Source organism: Numida meleagris, chromosome 4, assembly GCF_002078875.1.
Source record: "Numida meleagris isolate 19003 breed g44 Domestic line chromosome 4, NumMel1.0, whole genome shotgun sequence".
Classification (NCBI taxonomy): domain Eukaryota; kingdom Metazoa; phylum Chordata; class Aves; order Galliformes; family Numididae; genus Numida; species Numida meleagris.
In genome coordinates, this window is record NC_034412.1 from 87,457,086 (window position 1) to 87,480,667 (window position 23,582).

General features: G+C 38.9%; 1 protein-coding gene across 2 annotated transcripts in view; it reads left to right on the plus strand.

Annotated features, from left to right (window-relative positions):
- Window positions 10,884–23,582, plus strand: part of SH3TC1 (SH3 domain and tetratricopeptide repeats 1) — a 31,113-nt gene continuing 18,414 nt past the window's right edge. Inside the window, exons 1-4 of one of the 2 annotated variants that reach the window (XM_021395538.1) lie at window positions 10,884–11,031; window positions 16,959–17,228; window positions 19,884–19,958; window positions 23,045–23,172. In XM_021395538.1, coding sequence (XP_021251213.1) covers window positions 17,003–17,228; window positions 19,884–19,958; window positions 23,045–23,172 — 429 coding nt within the window. In that variant the 5' untranslated portion in view covers window positions 10,884–11,031; window positions 16,959–17,002. Of the gene's footprint in view, window positions 11,032–16,958; window positions 17,229–19,883; window positions 19,959–23,018; window positions 23,173–23,582 lie in introns of those variants that run through there. The other variant, XM_021395539.1, reaches the window with a different exon arrangement.

Here is a 23,582-nt window from a genome sequence, read left to right on the forward strand (position 1 = left end):
GTGGATGTGGATGTGGATGTGGATGTGGATGTGGATGTGGATGTGGATGTGGATGTGGATGTGGATGTGGATGTGGATGTGGATGTGGATGTGGATGTCTCACCCCAGAGGTGCTAAAGGCTAAGCTGGTTGGAGCCCTGAGCAGCCTGATCTGGTGGGTAGCCCACAGTAGGGGGTTGGAATTGGAGGGGATTGAAGTTCTTTCCAACCTAAGCTATGACTCTATGAAACCAGTGTCCTGTTTCTGACAGTTACTAGCAGGAGGTATCTACAGAGGGGACTCCCTGAGCCAGATATGCATTCTTTGTGTTAAAAAACCTTCTATGCACTATCTTCCATTATCTTACCCAGTTGTTGTTTGAATCCATGTATGCTTTATAGCAACCACAACATCCTGCTTGAGAAATTTCGTAGTGAACTGTATTGCTGTGAAAAGCCATCTGCTTTTTGCTATCTTCATTAGAAGAAACAGCAAACATACTGTTCCCAATTCACTTTGTCTGTGTCGCTCATGGATCTGCTCTATCAGATTCCACCCTCTCTTCTAATGTATTAACTCCTCCCTTAAAGCTCACGTCTTGTAATTTCAGTAGCTGCTGTCATTTCCTATCATTAGTTTGGGAGCACATCATTGACTGTTTAACATCATGTTTTCCTTGCTGCTTTCATGACCTGTTTTCCATCTTGCAGCCATCCACCACCCATTTTCTATGGAAAACTTTCTTGGGCTGCCCAGCTGTGCTGAAGCAGCTACGTTGTAGCTGGCCTTGTAAAACTCCATTAAGTTGCAGAGCATACATGAATATCTATGTGTTCATATATGTTATGTATCACACTAGCGGAAATGTGTAGAGCATCTCCATTGTGGCTGTGCAGCACCATCCGTCTTGTCTTTGTTTTGCATTTGTGCAGAGCCTCCTTTGGCAGGGGGGTTGGACTTGATCTCTAGAGGTCCCTTCCAGACCCTACAATTCTATGATTCTAATGAGATCTGGCTTTCAGCATCGCTGCAATTTGTGTAATAATTTAATCATGAAATATTTTTGCATATAATAACCGTCATGAGTTCAAGGCATTCTTGGAGTGATGCTGGTAAGCCCGTGGCTATGTGGAATTGTTGCTTTGAAAGCTAAATGAGATATAACTTGCTGTATCTAAGATGATGGACATTCAATCAGTATTGGATGTAACAGGAAGAAACTGCTTTAGGCTTTAGAGCTGCTGAAGTTGGACTTCTCCCACACTGTTACTCAGTGGAAGAGACTACTAAAGCCTTTGCTTCCTCATTGCAGTGAGAACCTCAGGTCTATGAGAGGAATTTTGAAGTTCAGACTCATGTTACCAACTGAAATCTCAGGCTAATAGGCAGTCATCTCTTGACGTTGTTTTTAAAAGCAATCAACTTGTCCAGACACTGCGAAGAAGGCTGAAAAGTCAGCCTCCAAAATGTCGGCATTTTGCACCACTTCTGACTTTACTGGAAGGTGAATTGGGATTTGACAGTCCTGATCATCTTCTTTCCACCAAATCCTCAGTGCCATCCTGTAAGAACATAGAAAATTGTGTGCAAGGCAAAAAGGAGTTTACTTTCCTAGTGTGCAATTTTTTTTCTAACATTTCTTTGGTAATGTTATTCAGGGGAGTTGGAGTAGATGATCTTCAAAGATCCCTTCCAACCCAAACCATTCTATGATTCTAAGGACTCACAGTGCATTTTACTGTCCTTGTGTACATAAACAGTATGTATTTCTTAAATATATTCACGTTCCATTCTTTTACATCAGTTCCATTGGAAAAAAATCTCTTTCTGTTGAACTGCTAACCACTCCAGCTATCAGAAATGCATCTGTGGCAAATAAAGGACTATGGCTCATGTTTCATTTTCCCCACTTCCAGAAAAAAGATGGATGTAGTCAGGTTCTTCCTCTAAGGCAAGTTATGTGATATTCTAGTGTGACAGACTCAGAATTATGTATGGTTTCATGTAAAGGGAAAAGGCATGAGCATTTAAATATAAGATAAATCAGAACAATCAATAAAGCATACATTCATGAATAAATACAAGCATTACACTTGACAGTGTGCATGTTCTTGTTCTTGTGCATGCTTCTGGATGTTAAGTAGTACTGCACATTGAAGAACTGACAAAGTATGTATTCTTGCAGGAGCTGAGGCAGCTTGCACTTCTGCAAGAAGCCTAAACATTTATTTATTTTTTCCTCAAGTGAAGTTAACCACATTGCAGTGTTTCCCATTCTTCATTTTCTCGTTTTTATTTCTCTTAAAAAGAGAACTCTTTTTGAGTTCATTGGGTGTAATATTCACTTACTTATAATGGTATTTTAAAATACAGTTCTGCAGCAAGCTTGTTATACAATATTCAGTGTTTTTCTTGAGAAAGTCCAGATGAAGCAAGCAATAAGGTTGTTGTTTTTTTTTTTTTCTTTTCATATTTGCAACAATGGGGAAGCCATAGACTTCTCAATAAAATTATTACTTCTATATACTTTTTTGTCTGCAAAGGTTTTTAGGTCATTGCTAGTAGTGTATGAAAGGAGCTGTATTTTAAAGCATCTCAGGGATGGAGAGCCCACTGATGGAAACTTGCTGCTCTGCATGGGGAGTGAAGCAGAATCCTTATCTCTTTAGCACGAAAAAAAAAGCTTAACTGTGAAAAACCATTAATTTTTTTCTTTTACAGTATAAAAAAGACCACAGGTTCAAGCATCTGTTTTACTTGCTGGTGAAAGATGAGAAGCTGGAACTCTTCTTCACATTTAAAGCTGATGTGGAACCATCGGGTATTCAGGCAACTTGGTGCGCAACCTAAAAAATAAAATAAAATGTAAAACTGAGATGAGATGCCAATAAACTTTGGCATTTCTTTACTTTTTTTACCTGAAATCTAATTGTTAGACTTGTATTCATTCCAAGTTGCTTTGGCAACTATTGGATCTCCCAAAAGATGAAAAGCAATCTTGCAATTTATAGTAATTTATTTTGAAGTGCTTGTGTCTTAAATGACAAATTATCCCTCAAATGCATGCCATAAATTTCCAGAAATTTGTCATTTTCCCATTACTTCAAAAATAGCAATTCTTTTCTATCACAGAGGACTAAGAACACGGCATCACATAGCCTCATGGCCCTCTTTTGCTTTTTGCTGACTTTTGTTTGAAAAAACCTCCCTAAATATCTGTATGTCAAAAACATTTCTGCTTTTACTTTGAGTCCTGTCTCTCAGGAATTCAGGACTGGACTGCTCTGGGTTACAGTGCTGTAACAACCTCAGCTACTCTAACTATATGTCTAATCCCCAGTTCAAGTTCCCACCCATGGCAGAAGGTTGGAACTAGGTGATTTTGAGGTCCCTTCCAATCCAAGCAGTTCTATGATTCTAAGTTATAAATTGTTCAATATTTAGGCTAGCATATTCAAGCCGCTATATCAGAGAATTATTGGCTCTGGGAGAGCTGCCAAAACCTGCAGGCTCATGTTTGCAATCTGTGGGTGCCTGTGGCAGTGGGTACCTCTCCATCTTATGCCTGGATGCTGCATGCTGCTGTGGGCATTGATAGTAAATAAAACATAAGTCCACCTGAAGTTTCCAAAGAATAGCAGGCTGGGATCTTAAAATGAGATTCTGGATATGAAAATAAATATACAGCTATTTGCTAAGCTAGATGTACACATGTTTAGAAATAATGAATTAGTGTGAAGCTGCTGTAATGAAATAATAACAGAGCACTACATAGAGTTCTCTGCATTGCAATGTCAAGATGTCAGTAACAACTTTTATGTAAAGCTCCTCTTACTGTGGGCGGTATAAAAATACTGCATCAGCAGTTTTAAGATAGAATTCAATTTCCCATTGCAAACCTAAATGCGTTATGATCAGTAGGTGAAATACAACTCCAAGGCAAACTTTGCAAATAGAAAGAATGGAATAACATCAAAGGGAGCAATGGCTGAGGATGAAAGAAATCTCTGTTACAACGAGACAATCAAGGATTGTTCTCTCTTGTCAGCAGTTAGCTTTTGGGAAGTTGGTCAGAACAAATAAATTGTAATATTGGAGACTGCTGCGTGTGACAGGAAGTCTACCAGGTAATGCTGGCAAAACTGTGTAGTATATACACAAGAATGACAACCACATAGGTTGTAGAAATAAAATGTGCAGAAATACAAAAGCAAAGAATGGTTTGAGGAAGAGCCAAGATACGACATGAATAATCAAGAAGTCACAACTGCACGTGCAAAAACATTGACGGAAATTGAATTTGAGAACAGCAAATGAAGTCTGCAAGGATTCCAGTGCAACATTACACAATCAGGGTAGCCAGCAGAACCAGTCTTCCTGCCTGTAACCTTGTAAATAACACTGTGCTTTCTGGAGCAAGCAAGCGACAACCCTTATACTGTCCCCTTTGTGCCTCTTGCGGAGGGATTAGTGCTCATTAAGCATATCGTGATCTCTTGCAGATGTGACTCCTCGATAAAATCTCTGTTTATGTGAAGCTACAGCTTTTCACTCCATGTATATGATTGTACAGCCCTCTGGCCCTGGGACAATATAACTCTGTGCTCTGCAGCACTGGCTGATATATGCTAGCTTCCCACTGCTAGTCTCACATTGCATCTCTAACACTGTTCTAATGTAAAAAAACACCAAGCCATGTTAGCAGAATTTAGGCTCTTTCTGTGTGACAAAATTCTCATGTAGCACCATCTGCAAGCAAGGCTTTGCTGAAGATCCATGACAGCTTACAGAAACTTTCACTATTTTCTGCCAGGGAATATACCTGGCCTGAAAGCATCATCGCCCAGAAAACGCTGCTGTGACAGAATGCTTCTGTGTATATCCCCTGCTGCAGCAGAGCCGTCGTGTGCTATCAGTACTGCTTCCCAGGATCAGTGATACAAGCTGAAGTTCCCAGTCTGTAGGTAATGACTTGGGCCAAGCCTACCTTAAAGACTACTTATAGGTCTTAGCTGAGGTTTATAGATAGTGTATGCAGAGAAATCCATGGGAAAATAAAGAAGAACAGAAAAATAATATGTATATATTCCAAAATACAAGAAAAAAATGAATAAACAGTACTAAATATAATGTATTGAGATCAAGACACATACTGTATATTTAATGCAGTGAGCCAGAATGTGTTAACGCTTACTTTTACTTACGCTAACTTTTCTTTTTTGTTGCATGAGCATAAATGTAGTTAAAATCTGTTCATAGCATGTCCCCATACCTTAACATAACTGTGGCCTCCGATGGCTCTAACAGAGATAAATAATAAGCACCTCCACTCTCAAAACTGAAGGCTTTTTATTTATGTAAAGTATATTTCACTGAATCAAAAGTCCACAAACAGAACTGTAAGGTTGTTCAAAAGCTGAAATTCAAACTGGAAGCACCTCAAGTTCTGATGATTTTCAGGTCCACATCAACAAATCCTACACTGTGCCTCAGATCTTCTCTATTAAAATGAAAATCTTTTCTCATATTTCACAAGACTTTTGATGCACTGTATCTTTTAAAGATATTATTCTTTTTCTAGAAAATACCACATGAATCACAGCAAGGTTGGACATGGAAGCAGCAAGAATTGTTGGCCTTGTTATGTTTATTATCATTGTTTCATAATTCTGAGTTGTGGCGTCCTTGGTCAAACGCATAAAAGAGGGAAAATGTTCCTAGGAGAAGTTGTAACTTTAGATCTGTGGGCAGAGCTACAACAAATGGGCACTGTTTTGCACACACGAGCCCTTCTTTCAGATCTCAACTAGGTGGCAGCAGTATTTTGGAAAAATCCCAAGATTCTCTGCTAGCTTTACATGGGTGCAGAAATTTATGGTAAAATGTTAAAGTCAGAATTATCAACGTATGATTCTCTGTTTTGGAGATCTTTCAAAGGGAAAACCCTCACGTGGCATGCCACCAACTTTCATTCCATTGTACACTAAACTGTATTGCATCTCATGAGTGGCACAAAGACCATGTGATAATAAATCACAGTTTTATGACCATAACTGGACTAGTGACTCTCCATCATTCTAGGTCCTCCAGACATTCCCTCAGGCGCATTCTTTGGCAGAGCATAAGCAGAGCCCAAACCAAACCTTTGGTTTCACTCAATTCATATGAAAATATCTTTCCTCCATTCTGGATGTTTAAATCAGTATTCATTTCCCCACTACCAAAATCTGCATTCTGTGTGTATCCAACCTCCAATAAATGAAGTTCCCTCATAATGTGTTTTTTACAACCAGTCACCAACCAGATAGCTAAAATTATAGCACTGAAGATTTTGTCACACAGCTAAGTATTATAAGTCTTATTATCCATCACAGAAATGCTTCAGCACTCCATTCAAATAAATATATATATAGATAGAAGGAAATAATAAAAAAATTATTAAATGTTGCACTTCTGTGCAAATCCTTAGAAAGGAAAAGGAATTAAAGCAGAACAACTATTCATTGCCACTCCTTGTTCTTTTATAATACTCATCTTTTGTTAAAACCATGTCTTTCTCCACCACTTTGGTTTTCAGTCCTCACAATAAATGCATTGAAACATATTGAAATCCACATACCATCAGAGAAATATTTCTTGGCTATTTATAGGAAGGCAGTTTTTTTTTTCCTTAAGAATTAATTCTTATTTCTACCGGAAAAATTCAAGCAGCTAGAAATGATAATGAAAAAATTGATCCACCTGATTATAAAAGGAAGTGTCAATTTTCCTTTCAATTACCAACAATGCTATAAAAGGTGACTTTGATGACAGCGAAGATGAAGAAAAGTCTTGTAGGTTTTGTATGGAAGTTGAAGTATCAATAGAATGAAATTCAGACAATTCTTATTTCATCTTTATTATTCCTCTTAATAGCTGGAAGTTTGTAGAAGAGCAGTACTATTGCCTCCTTATCAAAATATTATGTACATCCTCTAAATTCTTCAGGCTTTGTTGGAGTTCTTAGAGATGTGGTTTATTTAGATGGGGGTTGTTAATTCTCTTGGCAAGGACAAGATATCAGAAACTCAATTTCACCTCACAATTAAAAAAAAAAACAACAGCAATAAAAAATTAGAAAAAGCTCATTCTCTGTCCTGGAGCTTATGGTTACAGGCTCTGATGGCTTTGGTTTGGGGGCAGAAGTAAAAGCTTTCTGTGGTACGCGCGACTAAAAACATTGTGCTGAATTATGGGATGTTGTTATGCCTGTGGGTCAGAAAATGAATCGTGGCAATCTAGAAAGTAAAGAAAGGAAATGTTACAACTTCCAAGTGGAAAGCGTGAGGCACCAATTTTTTTTATGAGCTGATGAAACTGTTCTAGAAGGCGTGTGTGGTTTTACTTTTTTGTTGCTGTTGCTTTGTGGTTGGTGTTTTTTTTTTTGTTTTTTTTTTTTTTTCTCACTGATATGTGGAAGCTTAAAATCCATGTCATGTCTGAAATAGACCAGGGAGTCCTATCATGCAATCATGTTCTGGCCTGGGATAGGAGCCTGAATGTTTTTGCTGGTTGGAGGAGTGTGTTGGCTTTTTGGTCCCTAGCCAAAAATGTCCTCAAGCCAGTAGCAGTGACTCAGGAGCTGTTAAACTTAGGAGGAAGCTTTGTCAGGTGTGTTACAAGCTGTGGCTTGTGGCTAGGAATAGTGAGCCTAATAACATCTATTATTAGTATGTGATAATTGTAAGTAATCTGCACTGTTGTTTGGTGAGCTAGGTAAATAGTTGAGGAATGACACTTAAGTAGTGCAACAGCTGGATGTTTTGACTCAGCATTTTCCTGCAGACTACAAGGCGACGGCGTTTCCTTGCAGATGGATGAAAGTATGTTTTTCTTTTCATGTTTTCTGTTTTTCCTTTCCAGACCAGCCTGAGGAGCTGGGCTGGTGTTTTTTTCAAGGCCTGGGGGAAGTAAAGCTATTTGGGTTCCAAACGGGCAGGGAAAAGATGACAGGACTACAGGAGAAAACACTTCTTTTTACCTCTTTACCCAACTACATAAGCAGTCACCATGGAGAGATAATGTGTTAATCAAAAGGAAACATAAGGCTAAACCTGTTTTTATGGAAGCTTTGTGTAACTTGTGAAACATCAACACAATAACATCCATGAACATTACTAAGCCTGTTAAATGCATATATATAATTATTTAGGCAAGTTTGTTGCTGTAGGTTCACACTGCAAACTGTAGATTTCACAGCTTCTTATGATTTTTTTAATGTGCTCAGCTGGTATTTCTCTTAGTATCACAGTTCTGATTGCATTACACTGTTGGTTTATTTTGTTTGCATGTTTGCTTGTTTAGTTTTTTTTTTTTTTTTTTTTTAAGTGAGTATACCTCAGCTGCTGGATGAAATAGAACTCAAGAGGCTGGTTTAGACAAGAAAGCAGTATTTTGCATGACTCCAAGCTTGTCATGCCAGCCATATGTAGTGAAGAATACTAATCTGAGCAAAGCATTATATAGAAGAGGATCTTTTTATTATAGGATTAAGCAAGGGAAAATAACTTCTGTAGCATTTCTGCTTCATTCTGGGCTTGAGATGAAAGCAATTTAGTAAAACAGATAGACTCTTTTCTGTCTAGATCTGTTATTTGCTATCAGTTAGCAGTCAGGGGTTACAAATATGTTATGTTTCAATGTGCTGAAGTGCTAAACTTTGGTAGCAGGCTAAAATATTCCTTTACACATATGTCTGCAGCTGTGATGGAAGAGTAGTTATAATGGAAGGTGTGGCCTGGCCTGAATATTAAAATGTGTTGTTTTTCCCAGTACAGGCTGCTGTAAAGAAAAGCTGTTGGACAAACACGCAGCTGCAGAAGGGCAGACAAACAGGATGATGAACAGCAGTGCTAGAGAGAGACAATTAGAGGAAATCTCCTGTTTCCATATGCGATGTCCTTCTGGCAGCTTCTTTTCATAATCCTGAAAAGAACGGGGACAACACATGTAAACAGGGCCATCAGGTCTGCTTGTAATTTTAATAGTTAGACAGTGAAGGTTCTGAAGCCTGTTCTTGCAGGTAAGGAAACCTGAGCAGGTGGCACAATTCACATGCAGCAAATCTCAGTGATTAAAATGTAGCTTACCGGATGTGATCACTGATACAGAAACCACCCTGGTACCTTTGTCTATTTCCTGTTTGCTATGGTATATTTGTCTCCGCAGTTATTTCATGGAGCAACAGTACATAACTTCAGTGAGGCTATTGGGTTACATTTCTGTAACGCAAGTTGGTCCTGTTTTTGAAAAGAGTAGAGGACAAACATTTGATAGCATTATCCTGAAGCTGAAAACTTTGCTTTCCTGTTTCCACTTAAACTATGTATCAGCAGACATCTGGAGTAAAATCACAGAGAATAGCTGAAGAAGTAGGTACTGAAAAGAGAGCCAAGGAAACGAGTTCCTTTGTTGACGATTTGTTACTTGTTTCCTTAAAGGTCTGTATCTCCTGATCTCACTTCTCTAAAATAACTGTGATTTTAGGGGCACAAAAAAGCAGTAGATGTGTACAGATTTTGTGGTGTTAACACCACGGAAACAGAGGGTAGAAGGTTGGTGTTCACTGGGGGAAATAATAGGTTGCACACTCCTCCCCCCTGCTGCAAAAAAAAAAAAAAAAAAAAAAAAGAAAAAAAAAAAGCAAGGTGATGATAGGAATGCCAGCAAAGAACTGAAGTTAGAAAATATGGTTGAAGATTACTCTATAGTATAAAAAATACAAATGTGGCAAAATGATTTAGAAATCTGAAAAAGTAGTAGGAAACTTGTTTATAAAACTGTTACAGAAATATATTTCATGCTCTAGGCATAGCTACTATACGAGTTATTTGGCACTAGAACAGAGGTTTGTATACTGTCTCACAGAGCAATATCAAATCAGTTCCAATGGGAGAAAAGCCCTGTGGGATGGCTGGTTAGGTGTGATTTGTACAGTTACTTGAATACCTTCCAACTTGATAATTTCTTGAAGGATGAAACGTTCCCAAGCACACTGCAGGAACAGATTGGCTGATCTGTGTGAAGTTGCATTCATAATTCATGTTAATTTAGCATAATGGGATGAAGTAAGGTAAACAAGAGTATGGGTTGTAATTAATAATTAGTTTATAAAGTCTAAAAGCAACTTAAATGCATGTTGAAATTTTGCTGGCTAAAGATGTCTGAGATGCCAGGTCTTGAGCAGGCACTATTTGTTCTGTCCTCTGCTGAAATACTGAAGACAGCCCACACTGATGCTATTTGAGGTACCCAGTGCTTACCCACAACACAACTGAGTGTGGAACTTTCAGTATATAAGGCAGGAAGAGAAAGTAGAAACAAAGTCATCTTCATCTCAGTCTGGAGGGCAAAAATCTGACATTTGGATTAGAGTGGATTCTATCTCCTTCCCTTGCCTCTGTGCCATGGAGATCATTGACAAAGTCTTGTGACAGAGATCACTGTCAGATGTTCTTCATGTGGCTCTTTGAAGGTGGACTGATGACCAAAAAAAAATAAAAAAAAATTAAAAAAAAAAATCAAAATCTGTGGTCAAAAGCAAATGGGAAACAAAACCTCATGCTGTACTTGAAGGTCTATTTGTTGCTTTGTCTGAACAATGCTTGCTTAGCACAATGGCTTGGATATGTCCCATGAAACCTTTTAGTAGCTAATGCAAAATGCCAAAATGACTTATTGCTTTGAAAAGCAGGAATAAGTGAATGAGCCTTCCAGCACATTTGATACATTTTTGCTTTGCATAATGAACTTTAGTAGCTCAATTCCATGCTCCTGAAATTTTTTTCTTGTTTGGGTTTTTTTTCCACCCAAACAAGTTTTTCAATTAACAGTATCAGTTAATAGACAACTTTTTGTACTGACCACATCCCAGCTGGGCTGTGCAATCAACAGGAAAGATAAGAAGGTCAAACAGGAAGAGCTGTGCTGGAGTCAGTGCTGAGCAGAGCTCGGGAAGGTACGGAGCTGGCTGCTGTTTGCAGGCATGTTACAGCAAATTGGACTTGGAAAAGGTAGGAGAACTCTGATGTCCTGTGTCTACATGTATGTCTTGCTGTCATATAGGTTCTGTGGTCTAGTATTTGATTGCAGGTTTATTGTTAATGTGTTAGAACTGCAGCCACATAAGGGGGATAATCTTGATATCTTGATCCTCTTTTGTATCAATAATGAAATGACTGAAAACATATGTATGTGATTTCTAATGGTTATGGGAACCTGCTGGGGGTTCCTGTGCTGTTCTGGGCAGGACTTCATAAGCTGAGCTTCTGTTCTAAGTGTTCCTCCTACTTCATCCTCCTGCTTTGGCTGCCACAGGCCAAACTGTCCCATCTAGTGCTCAGAATGAAGTGCTTAGATTCACAGATGTCTCTTATAGTTTTCTAACAGTGATATATTTTTTCCTTTTGAAGCTCCCAAAAAATGTGTGTATTTTTAGTCAGCAATATTAGTTCTGAGTCTACAGTATTAAAACTCAGAAGTTTTGAACTTACTGAGCATTCAAATCTGAAGTGTGGGTGGAAAGTACATTTCAGTGCTACTGAAGTATGAAGAAAGTGAATCGTGAGAGGGTTAAAACTCCTGAGGGAATCTGTTTTCAGACTTGAAGCTTGCTGGGACTTGTTTGTAGACTAAACATGAAAAATGAAACTGCTTGCAACATAGATTAGTTATCAATTCTTAGTAAACTAAAGTTACTTGGGTGATAAAGAAGTCTGTCTTCCATTTTTTGGAGGGCACTCAGATGCCTAAGTCCACATGACTTGATTACAGATTTGCTTTACATTTCTGTGTAACAGTGAAGGAAGAAAGCTCGCTGTTTTAAGTGTTGCTCATACAGTCCATAGTATGAATTTTCTTTTTAATTCATGCCCATGACTGAATTTCAAGCAGATCAAGGCTGTGTCTTACTCCAAGGATAAAGCTCATAATGGTGTTAGCCATAAGATATTTCTAGCCTAAAAGAGAAGATGTGTGGTAAGCGTGGGTTAGGAGGAAGAGAAGAAGGAATATTAAAAGAGCTACTTAGGCATCAGTTTGAAAAATGACTCAGACCATGTTACTATTGCAAGTCTGAGCCATTGTGTGACGTATGTCCTATGCACATAGGAGACAAAGCAGAGCAACAAGATTAAGGATGTAAATACAGTCAAATGTGCTTCAAATGGAGATGATACAGATTTCAATAGCTGCCTTGTTTAGTTTGAGTGCCAGGGGAATGCAGCACAGCATGAGAAGAGTAAAAATTCAGGGCCACTGGTGCTCTGTGGCATCAGGTACAGAAGAGGCTGGAGGCTTTTAATGTGGAAGAATTGCATGTGATCCACAGGAGCTCAGGTGAGCTGAGGGAAAGGTGCTAGCAGTGGCTCTGTTGCCTTACAGATTGGAGTTAATGCACAAGAGGAACAACGACGGCAATGTTGTACCATCCATGAGGTTCCCAGTGTACCTGAATTGTCCTTGGGATAAACTGATTCAGCTTTGCATTTAATTCTGGATTCTTTAGTGGTTTCTCACTACTTGTACAGCACTCCCGTATATCAGCAAATAGTCCCTGATTCTCAACTCTGTAAAAATAAAACAATTATGGTTGCCACTGGTAACCTGAAGCTAGATGTTAGGAAAATTGTCTTGAGCCTCTGAAAGGGCAGGTGATGAGTGAAAAAGAAATTCTGTATTGTGTGTGGGTTTTGGGAAAAAGTTCAAATATAACCTATGTCATGTACTCAGTACCTTTCTCATACTTAGAAACACACCTTTAAAGACACAAACAGAACATTTTGAGCAGATATTATTAGTTTTGTTCTTCAACTTGCTTAAATTTGAAGATGATTGGAGTGATAAATAGTGTTCCTGTCATCCACAATTCCTCTTAGAACAGCAAAAATGAAGGAAAAAAAAACCCCTCAACTTACACAATCAGGGAAATGGAAGTGGTCAAGATATGCTTTTTCTTCTGCTTAGCTATGTTTTGAAAATAGACACAGGCACTCAAAAAAAAAAAAAAAAAAAGGAAGCAGCAATAGAGGGAGAGCATGATAATGGAATAATTTTGTTTAACTTACAGTAGGGAAATGAAGAACTGTGTGTTTGAGAACTGTTGAAGGCAGACCTTTGCAGCTGCTGTGCTTGGTGAGAAGGTGAGGGGGAAGGCAGAATGACTTTTGGAGCCTCATAAGCCTGTCCTTGAGTCCACGCCTTTTGAATAGAGGTTGGTTTGGAAAAACAGAAAGTTCATTAGCTTTCTTTGGCCAACATCCTTCACAAATATTAATTTCTTGGTTGAGCCTCAAAGAGCACTAGATTATCATTTTCTCTAAATTATAACTAGAATATTTTGCCCGTGCACAAAAATATAGATTGTAGGAACTAGTTATGAAGGACAAACTAACTATTCAAGGTGTCAGGAAAAAAAATTAATCAATTTACTCCCCATCTTACATTTGTTGTATCAATGGGAAGCTAGTTGATTGTAACAACAGTGGTAGAAGTTAGTATTATATATTTATGAAGTATCTCTGAGAGTGACTCAAGTAACGCTGAAGACTAATGTTTTTTAAATCTTAGAGTGGTTGAATATTTTTCTCTGCTTTGGTGTGCCTGGATCTTCCAACTTGTGTTAGAACTATTTGACAACTGAGAAGCTATCACCTCAGCATTAATGTTATAATTTTGCTCCTTGGGATACTTGCTGTTCGCCTTTGACTACCGTGTTAAAGGACAGAGATACAATGCAAAATTCAATGAAATTTTTCTCACTTAGGACAAAATTTGTATCCCTTAAGATACATGTAGATGCTTAGAGACATCTAGCTTTAGGGAGGCTATTTACTATCCTGCTCTCAGCACTTGTATGGAGGTATGCAGGCTGAGTGACCTTTGGTTAAGGTGAACATTAAAGATAGGAAAGGAAACTGTAGAGCTGAGCATAGCTGTCAAATATTTTTGAGATCTTCATTTTCTTTCTGCGTATTTTGGAAAAGACAAGAGAAACCGCTGCTCAGAACACATCATTTTGCTTTTTTCTCCTATTGTTTTTTTTTTCCCTTTGGTCTAGGCTTTAAGATGCTATAATGTCTTAAGGAGATCACTTCCATCTTGATTCATTCAAAAGTCCTGCTGGTTCTTACCTTTGCAGCACCATCCTCTATTAACAGGATTCTAAATTAACCTATGTTACCCTTACCAACATATAGACACTCATGGAGAAGACAGGAAAATTAAGTGATATCTCTTTGACTCACTTGAATTCTAGGAATTCAAGTTACAAATACGTTATTTCTTAAATTTTGTAGGGGATGATATATCTACTTGTAAATAGAAGATGATGAAAAACATGAATATTCTGAACATTGAATTTGATTTCCAGAATTAAGGGCCTAAAGATAAGAGCTTATTTTGGACATAATAGAAAAATGTAATTTAAACAACGACCTTTGGAATTTAACTATCCTTAATATCAAAGTATTTGATATCAACAGTAGATACCACAGAGTTGCAAGACATATAAATCATAGAATCATAGAATGGCATGGGTTGAAAAGGACCTCTAAGATCATTGAGTCTCAACCCCCCTGTCAAGTGCAGGGTCGCCAACCACTGGACCAGGCTGCCCAGAGCCACGTCCAGTCTGGCCTTGAATGTCTCCAGGGATGGGGCATCCACAACCTCCTTGGGCAACCTGTTCCAGTGCATCACCACCCTCTGTGTGAAAAAAGAGCACTTATACAAATGGATAAACATATCCCTAGAAATGTAAGCTCAGTCTCTGGCAGGCCTGTATTTTTAATCAATTATAATTAGACCATCAGATCTGATGGGCAGTTTTTAGTGAAGTTAGAGAAATTGAGATCTGAGTCAGAACAACAGTGCTAACCAGAGTGAGTGGAAATACTCTTTTCTGAGATAAGTCAGAAACTCAAATATACTGGATTTAAGTATCTGCATTTTGTGGGGGTGTATATATAAATTTATACACACAACCTTATATGGAGTACCTATCTGCTACAGCACAAAGGTTCTTTTGAAAATCACCTTTATCACTCTGACAAGCACTTCACAAAAATGCCTAAAGTGGTGGAAGGGGACAATGAAAGCATTAAAACAATGTCCACCCTGGATTTCTACATGTTTCCATAACTTATGTGCTTATGGTAGATATGGTTATGGTTTAATCTCTTAATTGGTCACACTACCTGTGTGTATACCTTATTGTTTTTAACTGTACAACATACTTCTGCCTATATGTACTTTACTGTTTATCCAAGTACTGCATGGACTGTAGTTCCCATTGACTGCAGAATGGACTCAAAGCTGTGCAAACACATCCCTGCCTTGTCCTGCATATCAGCTGGCCTTCGCACACAGCTGGAGGCTGGCTCCACTGGTCACATGGGCCATCAATTTCCTTAGGTTTAGAGACTTGTGTCATGGCACTTGATAGGGATAGAAGTGAAAGAGCAAGTGAGAGCAACAGGCTTTAAGATGCCTTATTATATCACTGAAAGAGAATAGAGAGATTTCCTGACTGGTCTGAGAGTAGATCACAAAGGCACATGAGGTCATTGGGCCCTAGTCTGACTTCTCGAAAAGCAACTTTCCATCAGCAACTTCAATTTTAACTGTTTTCTGCTGGAAAACAAATAGCTGTGGAAATATCACAAAGATTACAAGCTTGGTATACTTGTTATGACAGCAGCTTGTTATCAAGTATGGCTGGAATAAGCACAGAGGAATTTGGGTTCAAGTTGAAGTGACAGAATTAACAAAATCTATCCTGAGGCTTTATTGAAATCAGTTAAAGAGGTACAGGAGAGTCTGCTGAGAAAATGGGCCTCAATGTCAGTGGGTGATGCTCTGTCTGCAGTAGTCATAGCCTTTGCAGATGCATTCAATGATGCCTAGTTACACTCTTCTGAAACTGAAGTAGCATGTATCCAAGAACTGTGATCTGCAGGATGTTTTGTGTCAGCACCTTGTAAAGGGAGCAGTGAAGCTTGCAACTAGTGCTCCACATTCATTTCTTTCCTTTTTTGCAATGTTCATGCCAGTAACAGTATTGCTGCCAGACAGCCTTGGGCTGCAGTTGGATCACTGCTGCTTTACTGCAAGGAAATACTCAAATGCTTGTGTAACAGGCATCCTACACTGTGAATTACTTCAGAGGATTCATTCTTTAAGTGGATTTATAAAAATCTGCCTGCTTGTTTCAATCAAGCATACAGTGTCCATTCTTTTCACCTTTAGAAAATGATGTTTTTCACCTGCCTTGCCTCTGTTAATGAGAATGATGCTCTCCCTTGGGGGCTCTGCATTAAAGCTGGCCAGGAATAAACAATTAGCATTGAGCACAAGTACGTTTCACTTCAGGGCTTGGATTGTTGCTCTTAGTCAAACTTACTTCCGAGGTGCTAGCAAGGTAAAATATCTTGTTCTGATTAAAATGAAGGTACAACAATGAGGATATGACAATTATGGACGCTTCAGATTGCCCAGACCTGGAACTTGGATATCTATCACAAGGCATTTCCTAACAGCTGGCTTTGGGATGCACTCCTTTCTTCTTCTCATCACTATTGTATCTTCAGATTAAAGCAGCAGCAGAAGAGCTTTTCACAGCCAGCTGCTGTTTCCAAGCACTTCTTTCCTTCCTTGTCATCTTGAATAACTGATCACAGCTCAACTGTCCCTTGCAACAAAGCAAAAATGTGCTGCTGTTGTCATAGTAATTGTGTTTTCTGCTTTATATTCCTTTCTTCTGTTTTCTCTCCTCCATTACTTAATAGGATGAGTCTCCAATCCTGGTGGGCTGTGAAACAATAATATATGTTATCATGAAAAATAACTCCCACAGGAGATGGAAAGCTCTTGAATATGTGCATGTATACTGAGATTGTTTTTAATGCATGTAATGTTTTTTGTTTTTTTTTTCCCTCCTCAGATTGCTGATAATGTCTATTGGATCACTGTGAGGAACTGCAAATAATGTCAAGTTTGGCAGCAGGAGGCAGTGTGTCTGTGCTCAGCTCTAAAGCCACCATGGAGGTGGGGATCCCTGCTCCTAGTCTAGAAGGAAAGCAAGATAGCAACCTTGAGAGAAAAGAAACAGAGCAGGGAATGTGTGTGCCTGGATGGTTATGTGAGGCAGCCAGTGCTGCAGTGAGCACTGCCAGGGACAGAGACAAGACGGACACAATGCAAGAACAAATGGGTAAAACCTCTATATTATGCCATTTGGTTACTCTGCTCTTGACTTTTCTTTGTGGATTGGTGGATTTTTATTTTTTTTAAACATTCCTTATGCTGTGCAAGCAGAGAGCTGTCTTGTTTTTTCTGCTGAGCTTCTTTCTGAACAGCATCTACAGCTGTGAAATGCAACAAAACAAAGTACTGTATTTCTCCCATGGTAATGCTGAACAAGGTGGTGTATTAAATGATCCATACTGAAACACAATTTGGGCAGACAAATGAACTATCTAGGAAAGATTAGCTGAGATGAAAATTATGAAATGCAATTAAAGAATGGCTTGAGTTGGAAGGGGCCTCAAAGATCATCTAGTTCCAACACCCATCAGAACCCAAGAGCCGAAAAATAGTGAAGTATAGGTACTTTGTGTAGCACTTCTTGTTATAAACTTGGAGAGCTGGAAGCAAAGATGTTATAATTCATACTTCCATTGTACAATACTATTGTTACTTTTCTGCAAATGAAAACATGCTTCATGCAGAGAAAACATGCAAGTCCAAAACACTTTTTGGGTGGATCAGTGAAGGGGCATAGGTTTTTCAAAACCAATGGCCAGACTCCTTAGAATCATAGAATTAGCTAGGTTGGAAAAGACCTACAAGATCATCCAGTCCAACCATCCACCTACCACCAATAACCCCACTAAACCATGTCTCTCAACGCTATATCTAAATGTTTCTTGAACACCTCCAGGGACGGTGACTCAACCACCTCCCTGGGCAGCCCATTCCAGCGCCTGACCACTCCTTCAGAAAAGTAGGCTGGACATTGGGAAATACTAAGTCTCCCCTGGCACAACTTGAGGCCATGTCCTGTCACTAGTTACAAGAGAGAAGAGGCTGACCCCCAGCTCACTACAGCCTCCCTTCAAGTAGTTATAGAGAGCGATAAGGTCTCCCCTGAGCCTCCTCTTCTCCAGACTGAACAATCCCAGCTCCCTCAGCTGCTCCTCATAAGGCCTGTGCTCCAGACCCCTCACCAGCTTTGTTGTCCTCCTCTGAACACACTCGAGGGCCTCAATGTCTTTCTTGCAGTGAGGGGCCCAAACCTGGACACAGTACTTGAGGTGCAGCCTCACCAGTGCTGAGTACAGAGGGACAAATGACTTCCCTACTTCTACTGGCAACACTATTTCTGATACAAGCCAGGATGCCATTGGCCTTCTTGGCCACCTGGGCACACTGCTGGCTCATGCTCAGCCGAGCATCGACTAACACCCCCAGGTCCGTTTCCTCTACACACTCTTCCAGCCACTCTGCCCCAAGCCTGTAGCGTTGCCTGGGGTTGTTGTGGCCAAAGTGCAGGACTCGACACTTGGTCTTGTTGAACCTCATCCCATTGCCTTTGGCCCAGAGATCCAGCCTGTCCAGATCTCTCTGTAGGGCCTAGCTACCCCCAGGAGGATCGACACTTCCTGCCAGCTTGGTGTTGTCTGCAAAACAACAGAGGAGGTCTGAATGTGAGATTTCTGAACATGGAGATACTTCAAGAAACTATGAGAACCTGTTTCATTCTAAATTGTATGTCCTGTGGCTTAGACAGACAATGTGTTTTTGTCACAGCTTCTACTGTGCTGACACACAGGAATACCAGATACAAGCATCCCAGGGCAGTATAAATTTTCTCTTTGGCTTGCCAGGAAATGTGCAAGTCATCCCTTTCATTAGGAACAGAGCATGGAATGCATGATAAGTCTTTTGATCTGATTATATAACTTAAGCAAATGTTTAAAGTGTATTTATGAAAACTTATGCTTTTACTCTAATAATAAACTGTTATTTGTAATTGAACTCCTATGAGTAATAACATACTTGCTTATGGTACACATTTCTACCTAAAAGTTATAGAAATTAGCTTTAGTTTTTGCATAAAACATTACCTGCTGGATATTAGTATCTCACCAAATACCTTTCAAGAAGTCTGCATCTGGTACTCCCCCCCAGTCTGAAATGACTGGGAATTGAAATCTCTAATGTTAGTATAGTTCAATAGCCTTAAACTTCATTCCTTTATGGCTTTTTTTCTAAAGCAGAAAAGTTCTGTGCTTAGGTATTCTTATTTTTTTTTGTGCAACTTTGTAAATGTAACATCAACCAATGGACTGAAAGGGAAGGCATTTTTGCACCCAACTATATTACAGCCATTTTCTTTAAAAGCAGATTAGAAGAAAAATTTTTAGGATATATACAAATTTCCTTATAAGTGATGCTATTGTCTACTTACACCACTGAAACTTAAGTGGAGGTCACTACTTAGTATAGGTGAAAATGAAGATAAAGTGATGTCTGACTCTTGTTCTTCCTCAAATGGGATGTCAGTTTTCCTTTCCATCAATTCTCCGTTATCTTGAAACTTCACATTAAAAGGATAAAATCAACATTTAACTACCTGGTATGAGAGAAATGATCATAGAATCACAGAATTGCTCAGGTTGGGAAAGACCCTCAAGTCCAACCTCAACCTGATGTTCAGATACTTTTCATATTTTTAGGGAATTATACAGCAGGAAGTGGAAACAATTTTCTGCTAGTACTTTTCCAGTGTGTCAAATGACAGTGTAATTTGCTTTTATGTGGACTTTGGAAATGCACTTAACTGTTCATTTATTTATCATAATAGATTATCCACAAAATGAAAAATGCATGAATGTCAGTTCCAGAACCCTTCTCAGTCAAGCTGAGAATTTTCCAACTGGTAAGAAATCTTCTTCCTTTACGTCTTATAGTGCTTTCTCATTGCTTTTCTTAATTGAGACAACTAAATAAACAGTGCTTGCAATTGTCATTCCTCTAGCTTTGACATTTCATGGCACCTATGAAATATGGAACTTCTACATAAGATTTGTTGAGATTTTCTCATAAAAAGAGAGAAGTGATTTAGTAATGGTAATAAAAGCTAGAAACAATTTATGGACTATACTGGAATGGCTAATAAAAATAAGAATAGCAAATAAAAAGTTAACTGTTTTATGTACAGGGATTTAATTCTTCAAAGGTCTTATTTTAAGTTCATGGCCTTTCCAAGTCTCAAAGTTTAACGTGCTGTATTTCTAATAAAGCTGGACTCGAGTTCAGTTCTTCAGTAAGCAGGTACAGTAGGCTTCCCTTCAGGTACACTCCAGGTCCGCTCTGTGAACCAAGGGTGTAGTAATGTTTCTGTTTTGTTTATGAAGATAAATAAGAATGCATGTTGTATTCAAAATATTTTAGGGGGAATGTTTGGAGTCATCATCATTTCAGAGTTTTTCCTCACTTCCTGTGAGCAAAGTAGGTGCTCGAATACCAATGGATAAATGACTTCTCTGATAATTCAGGAGGTCTTGATGTCTGAAACATCTGTGCTTGATGTCCTTTCCAGTCTGGCTGGTTTCAGTATTTGAATGAGGCATGCAGACAGACCTAACTTGTGGAACTGAAAGCAGGCCCAGTCTCCTAGGAGGCTGGGATGTGTTCTGGAAAATGGTTGTTGGTAGAAAAATTAATTCATACTTATGTACCTGCTTGCTTTACACAATACAGAATTTGGGCAGTTCTTAATTGAGGGTATGGAGCAGTGCAGACAGGAAGACTGCCATAGGTGCAATTATTTTTTGGACAATGTTTCATTCCCATAAGCCATTATTAATTGTTTTCTTTTGAAAGAAGTAGCCCTATTTGAGACCTTTTGAGTCAATGTAATTATTATTTCAGTAATATCAACTCTACGTAAGACTTAAATCATGTTTCTAGAATTGCATACTTAACTTGAAAGTAATTTGATTATGTAAAATAAAATTATTTTGTAATTGTCTTTTCTTGTGCCAGTATTTTTCATAGGTTAAAATAAAGTAAGTCAACAATAGTGTTACCTAACTGATCTGAGAAGCATTTTGTGCTAACAGTTAACTGTATGTCCACAGCTTAACAGGAAGGTCTTGTCATTCAGTAACACTGATTTGTATCTCTTAGAAACTCTTCTTCCAGACCTCAAAGTGTTGACTAATTCAGGCTCAAGTCGGTCATAAAACTTCAGGAAACACTTAAAAAGCACTCTGAAAGCAGATTACAATGCAATGTTTTAGACTTAGAATGTGAAGATACCTATTTCACTGGATTAAAACACAAAACTTGGAGGATCTGGAATATTTCAGGACATACAGCAACCGTACTTGGAGAAGTGTGGTGGAAGCATGACACACTTGCAATTGAAATTTTTTCTTGGGAGTATTATTGGCTTATGACCTCATGCCTATGAGGTATCTTAAAACTTATAAATATGATCAACTGTTACTGAGTTAAATTGAGAGATGTATGGATTGAAAGCACTTTATGGAAGATCCTCTTTATCTGAGGCTAACAGAAACACCCTTATCAGTTGTAAAAGCTCCTAATATGCTAATGTTAAGGTATGACTATAAGTATCTAGATTCTTTCACATGTGCTGGGTAAATCATGAAAGTGAGCTTTTAATTAGGCCATTTATCACAGAATCGTGGGGTTTGGAAGGGGCATCTGGAGATCACTTAGTCCAACCCACTGCAAAAGCAGATTCCCTATAGTAGATTACACAGGAAAGCATCCAGGTTGGTTTTTAATGTCTCCAGAGAAGGAGACTCCACGGTCTATTTGGGCAGCCTGTTTCAGTGCTCTTCCACCCTCAGAGATTATCTTTCCAACGTCCAGATGGAACTTCCTATGTTCCAGTTTGTCTGTTCTTCCTTGTCCTTTTGGAGGACACTACTGAAAAAAAGCCTGGCCCCATCCTCTGCACTCCTGCACTTTACATATTTAAAAGCATTGATAAGATCCCCTCTCAGTCTTCTCCAGGCTTAACAGTCCCAGATCTCTCAGCCTTTCTTCTCATGGGAGATATTCTAGGCCCCTCATCATCTCTGTCACCTTCCACTGGACTTTTTCTAGGAGATCCATGTCTTTCTTGAACTGGGGAGCCCAGAACTGGAAGCAGTATTCTAAATGTGGCCTTGCCAGGGCAGAGTAGAGGGGGAGGATCACCACCCTCAACCTGCTGGCCATATTCTTTTTAAAGCACCCCAGGTACCACTGTCCTTCTTGGCCACAAGGGCACACTGCTGACTCATAGCCAACCTGTTTTCCACCAGGACACCCAGGTCATTTTCTGCAGAGCTCTCTTCCATCAGGTCAGATCCTAATCTGTACTGGCGCACGCAGTTTATCCTTTACCTTGGTTTGTACTGATCAAAAAGCTTAGCTGAGAAACAGCTTTTTCCCATGTTCGGTTTATCTTCTGAAGAAGTGGGGGTGATGTGTCAGATAACCATGAATTTAAAATTAGCATTAAGGATTGTTGTAATATACTGTGGTCTTTTTTCTAAAATTCTATTTTCTAATATGTTTGCCTCAACTTTAAAAATATGTCCAGGAAATTTGGAAATCTGGGCATGTTCTTGATGTTCAAAGAGCTGTCTGTTTTTGATAAATTACCAGTCTGCTTGATTTTTCCTCTTCCCTCTTCTCCATCCCCAAGTGTGACAGCTGTTTTACAAGTTTTCTTCAGGCTTGAAGATCCTTTATATAGTTGAGGCCTCTAATACAAAAATGAGAAAAATCTTATGCCTCATGTTAGGTCATTATTTCTGCTGGATAATCAAAATGAAGGAAAAAAAGCCCACCCATACAGCAGCTCAGTTTTCTGTGTGTCTCTTTCTGAAATTATAAAACTGTTTCTTAAAGTAGAGTATTTGATTTTTTGAGGGGTTTTCTGGTTCTGCAAATCTGATTAATCATCAAATTTTAGCACTTTAAATGGATATCCTTCTCCAGATATCTCCTTGAAGCTAACAATGGTGAGACGCAAGAGTGGACGTCCTGATCCTAGACTCCAAAGACAGCTCAGAGGACAGCTCCGTCTTCTGGAAAATGACAGCAGGGAAGTCACGGCAGTTTTCAGTGTAAGTGAATTGTTTTGGAATTGGCAGGTGTTTTTATTCAGAGAATACGGCTCTGTGCTACTGAATTCATCTGTGAGATGCTTGGGTTCAGTTTCCATCTAGCTGATGTATGCTTGAATCTGAATGACCAGAGTTTCCTATTGGTTCCTAAAGTCATCATTAGAAATATCAAACCATTAAAAGAGGTGGTAGCACTGAATTTATGCCAAATAAACCCAGCTAAATAAGATATTTAAAGGTTTTAATTAAAATGTTTTTTCTTCTTTGAGTGGCATCACAGGAAATTATTTTTGTCTACTTTATTAATCTGCCCTCATACTGACTCTTCACTTCACATTACCGTTGCTTACAGTCATTTGGCACGTAATTTACCTGCAAAGAACGTTGCTAAGCCAAAGAGGAAGTCTGAA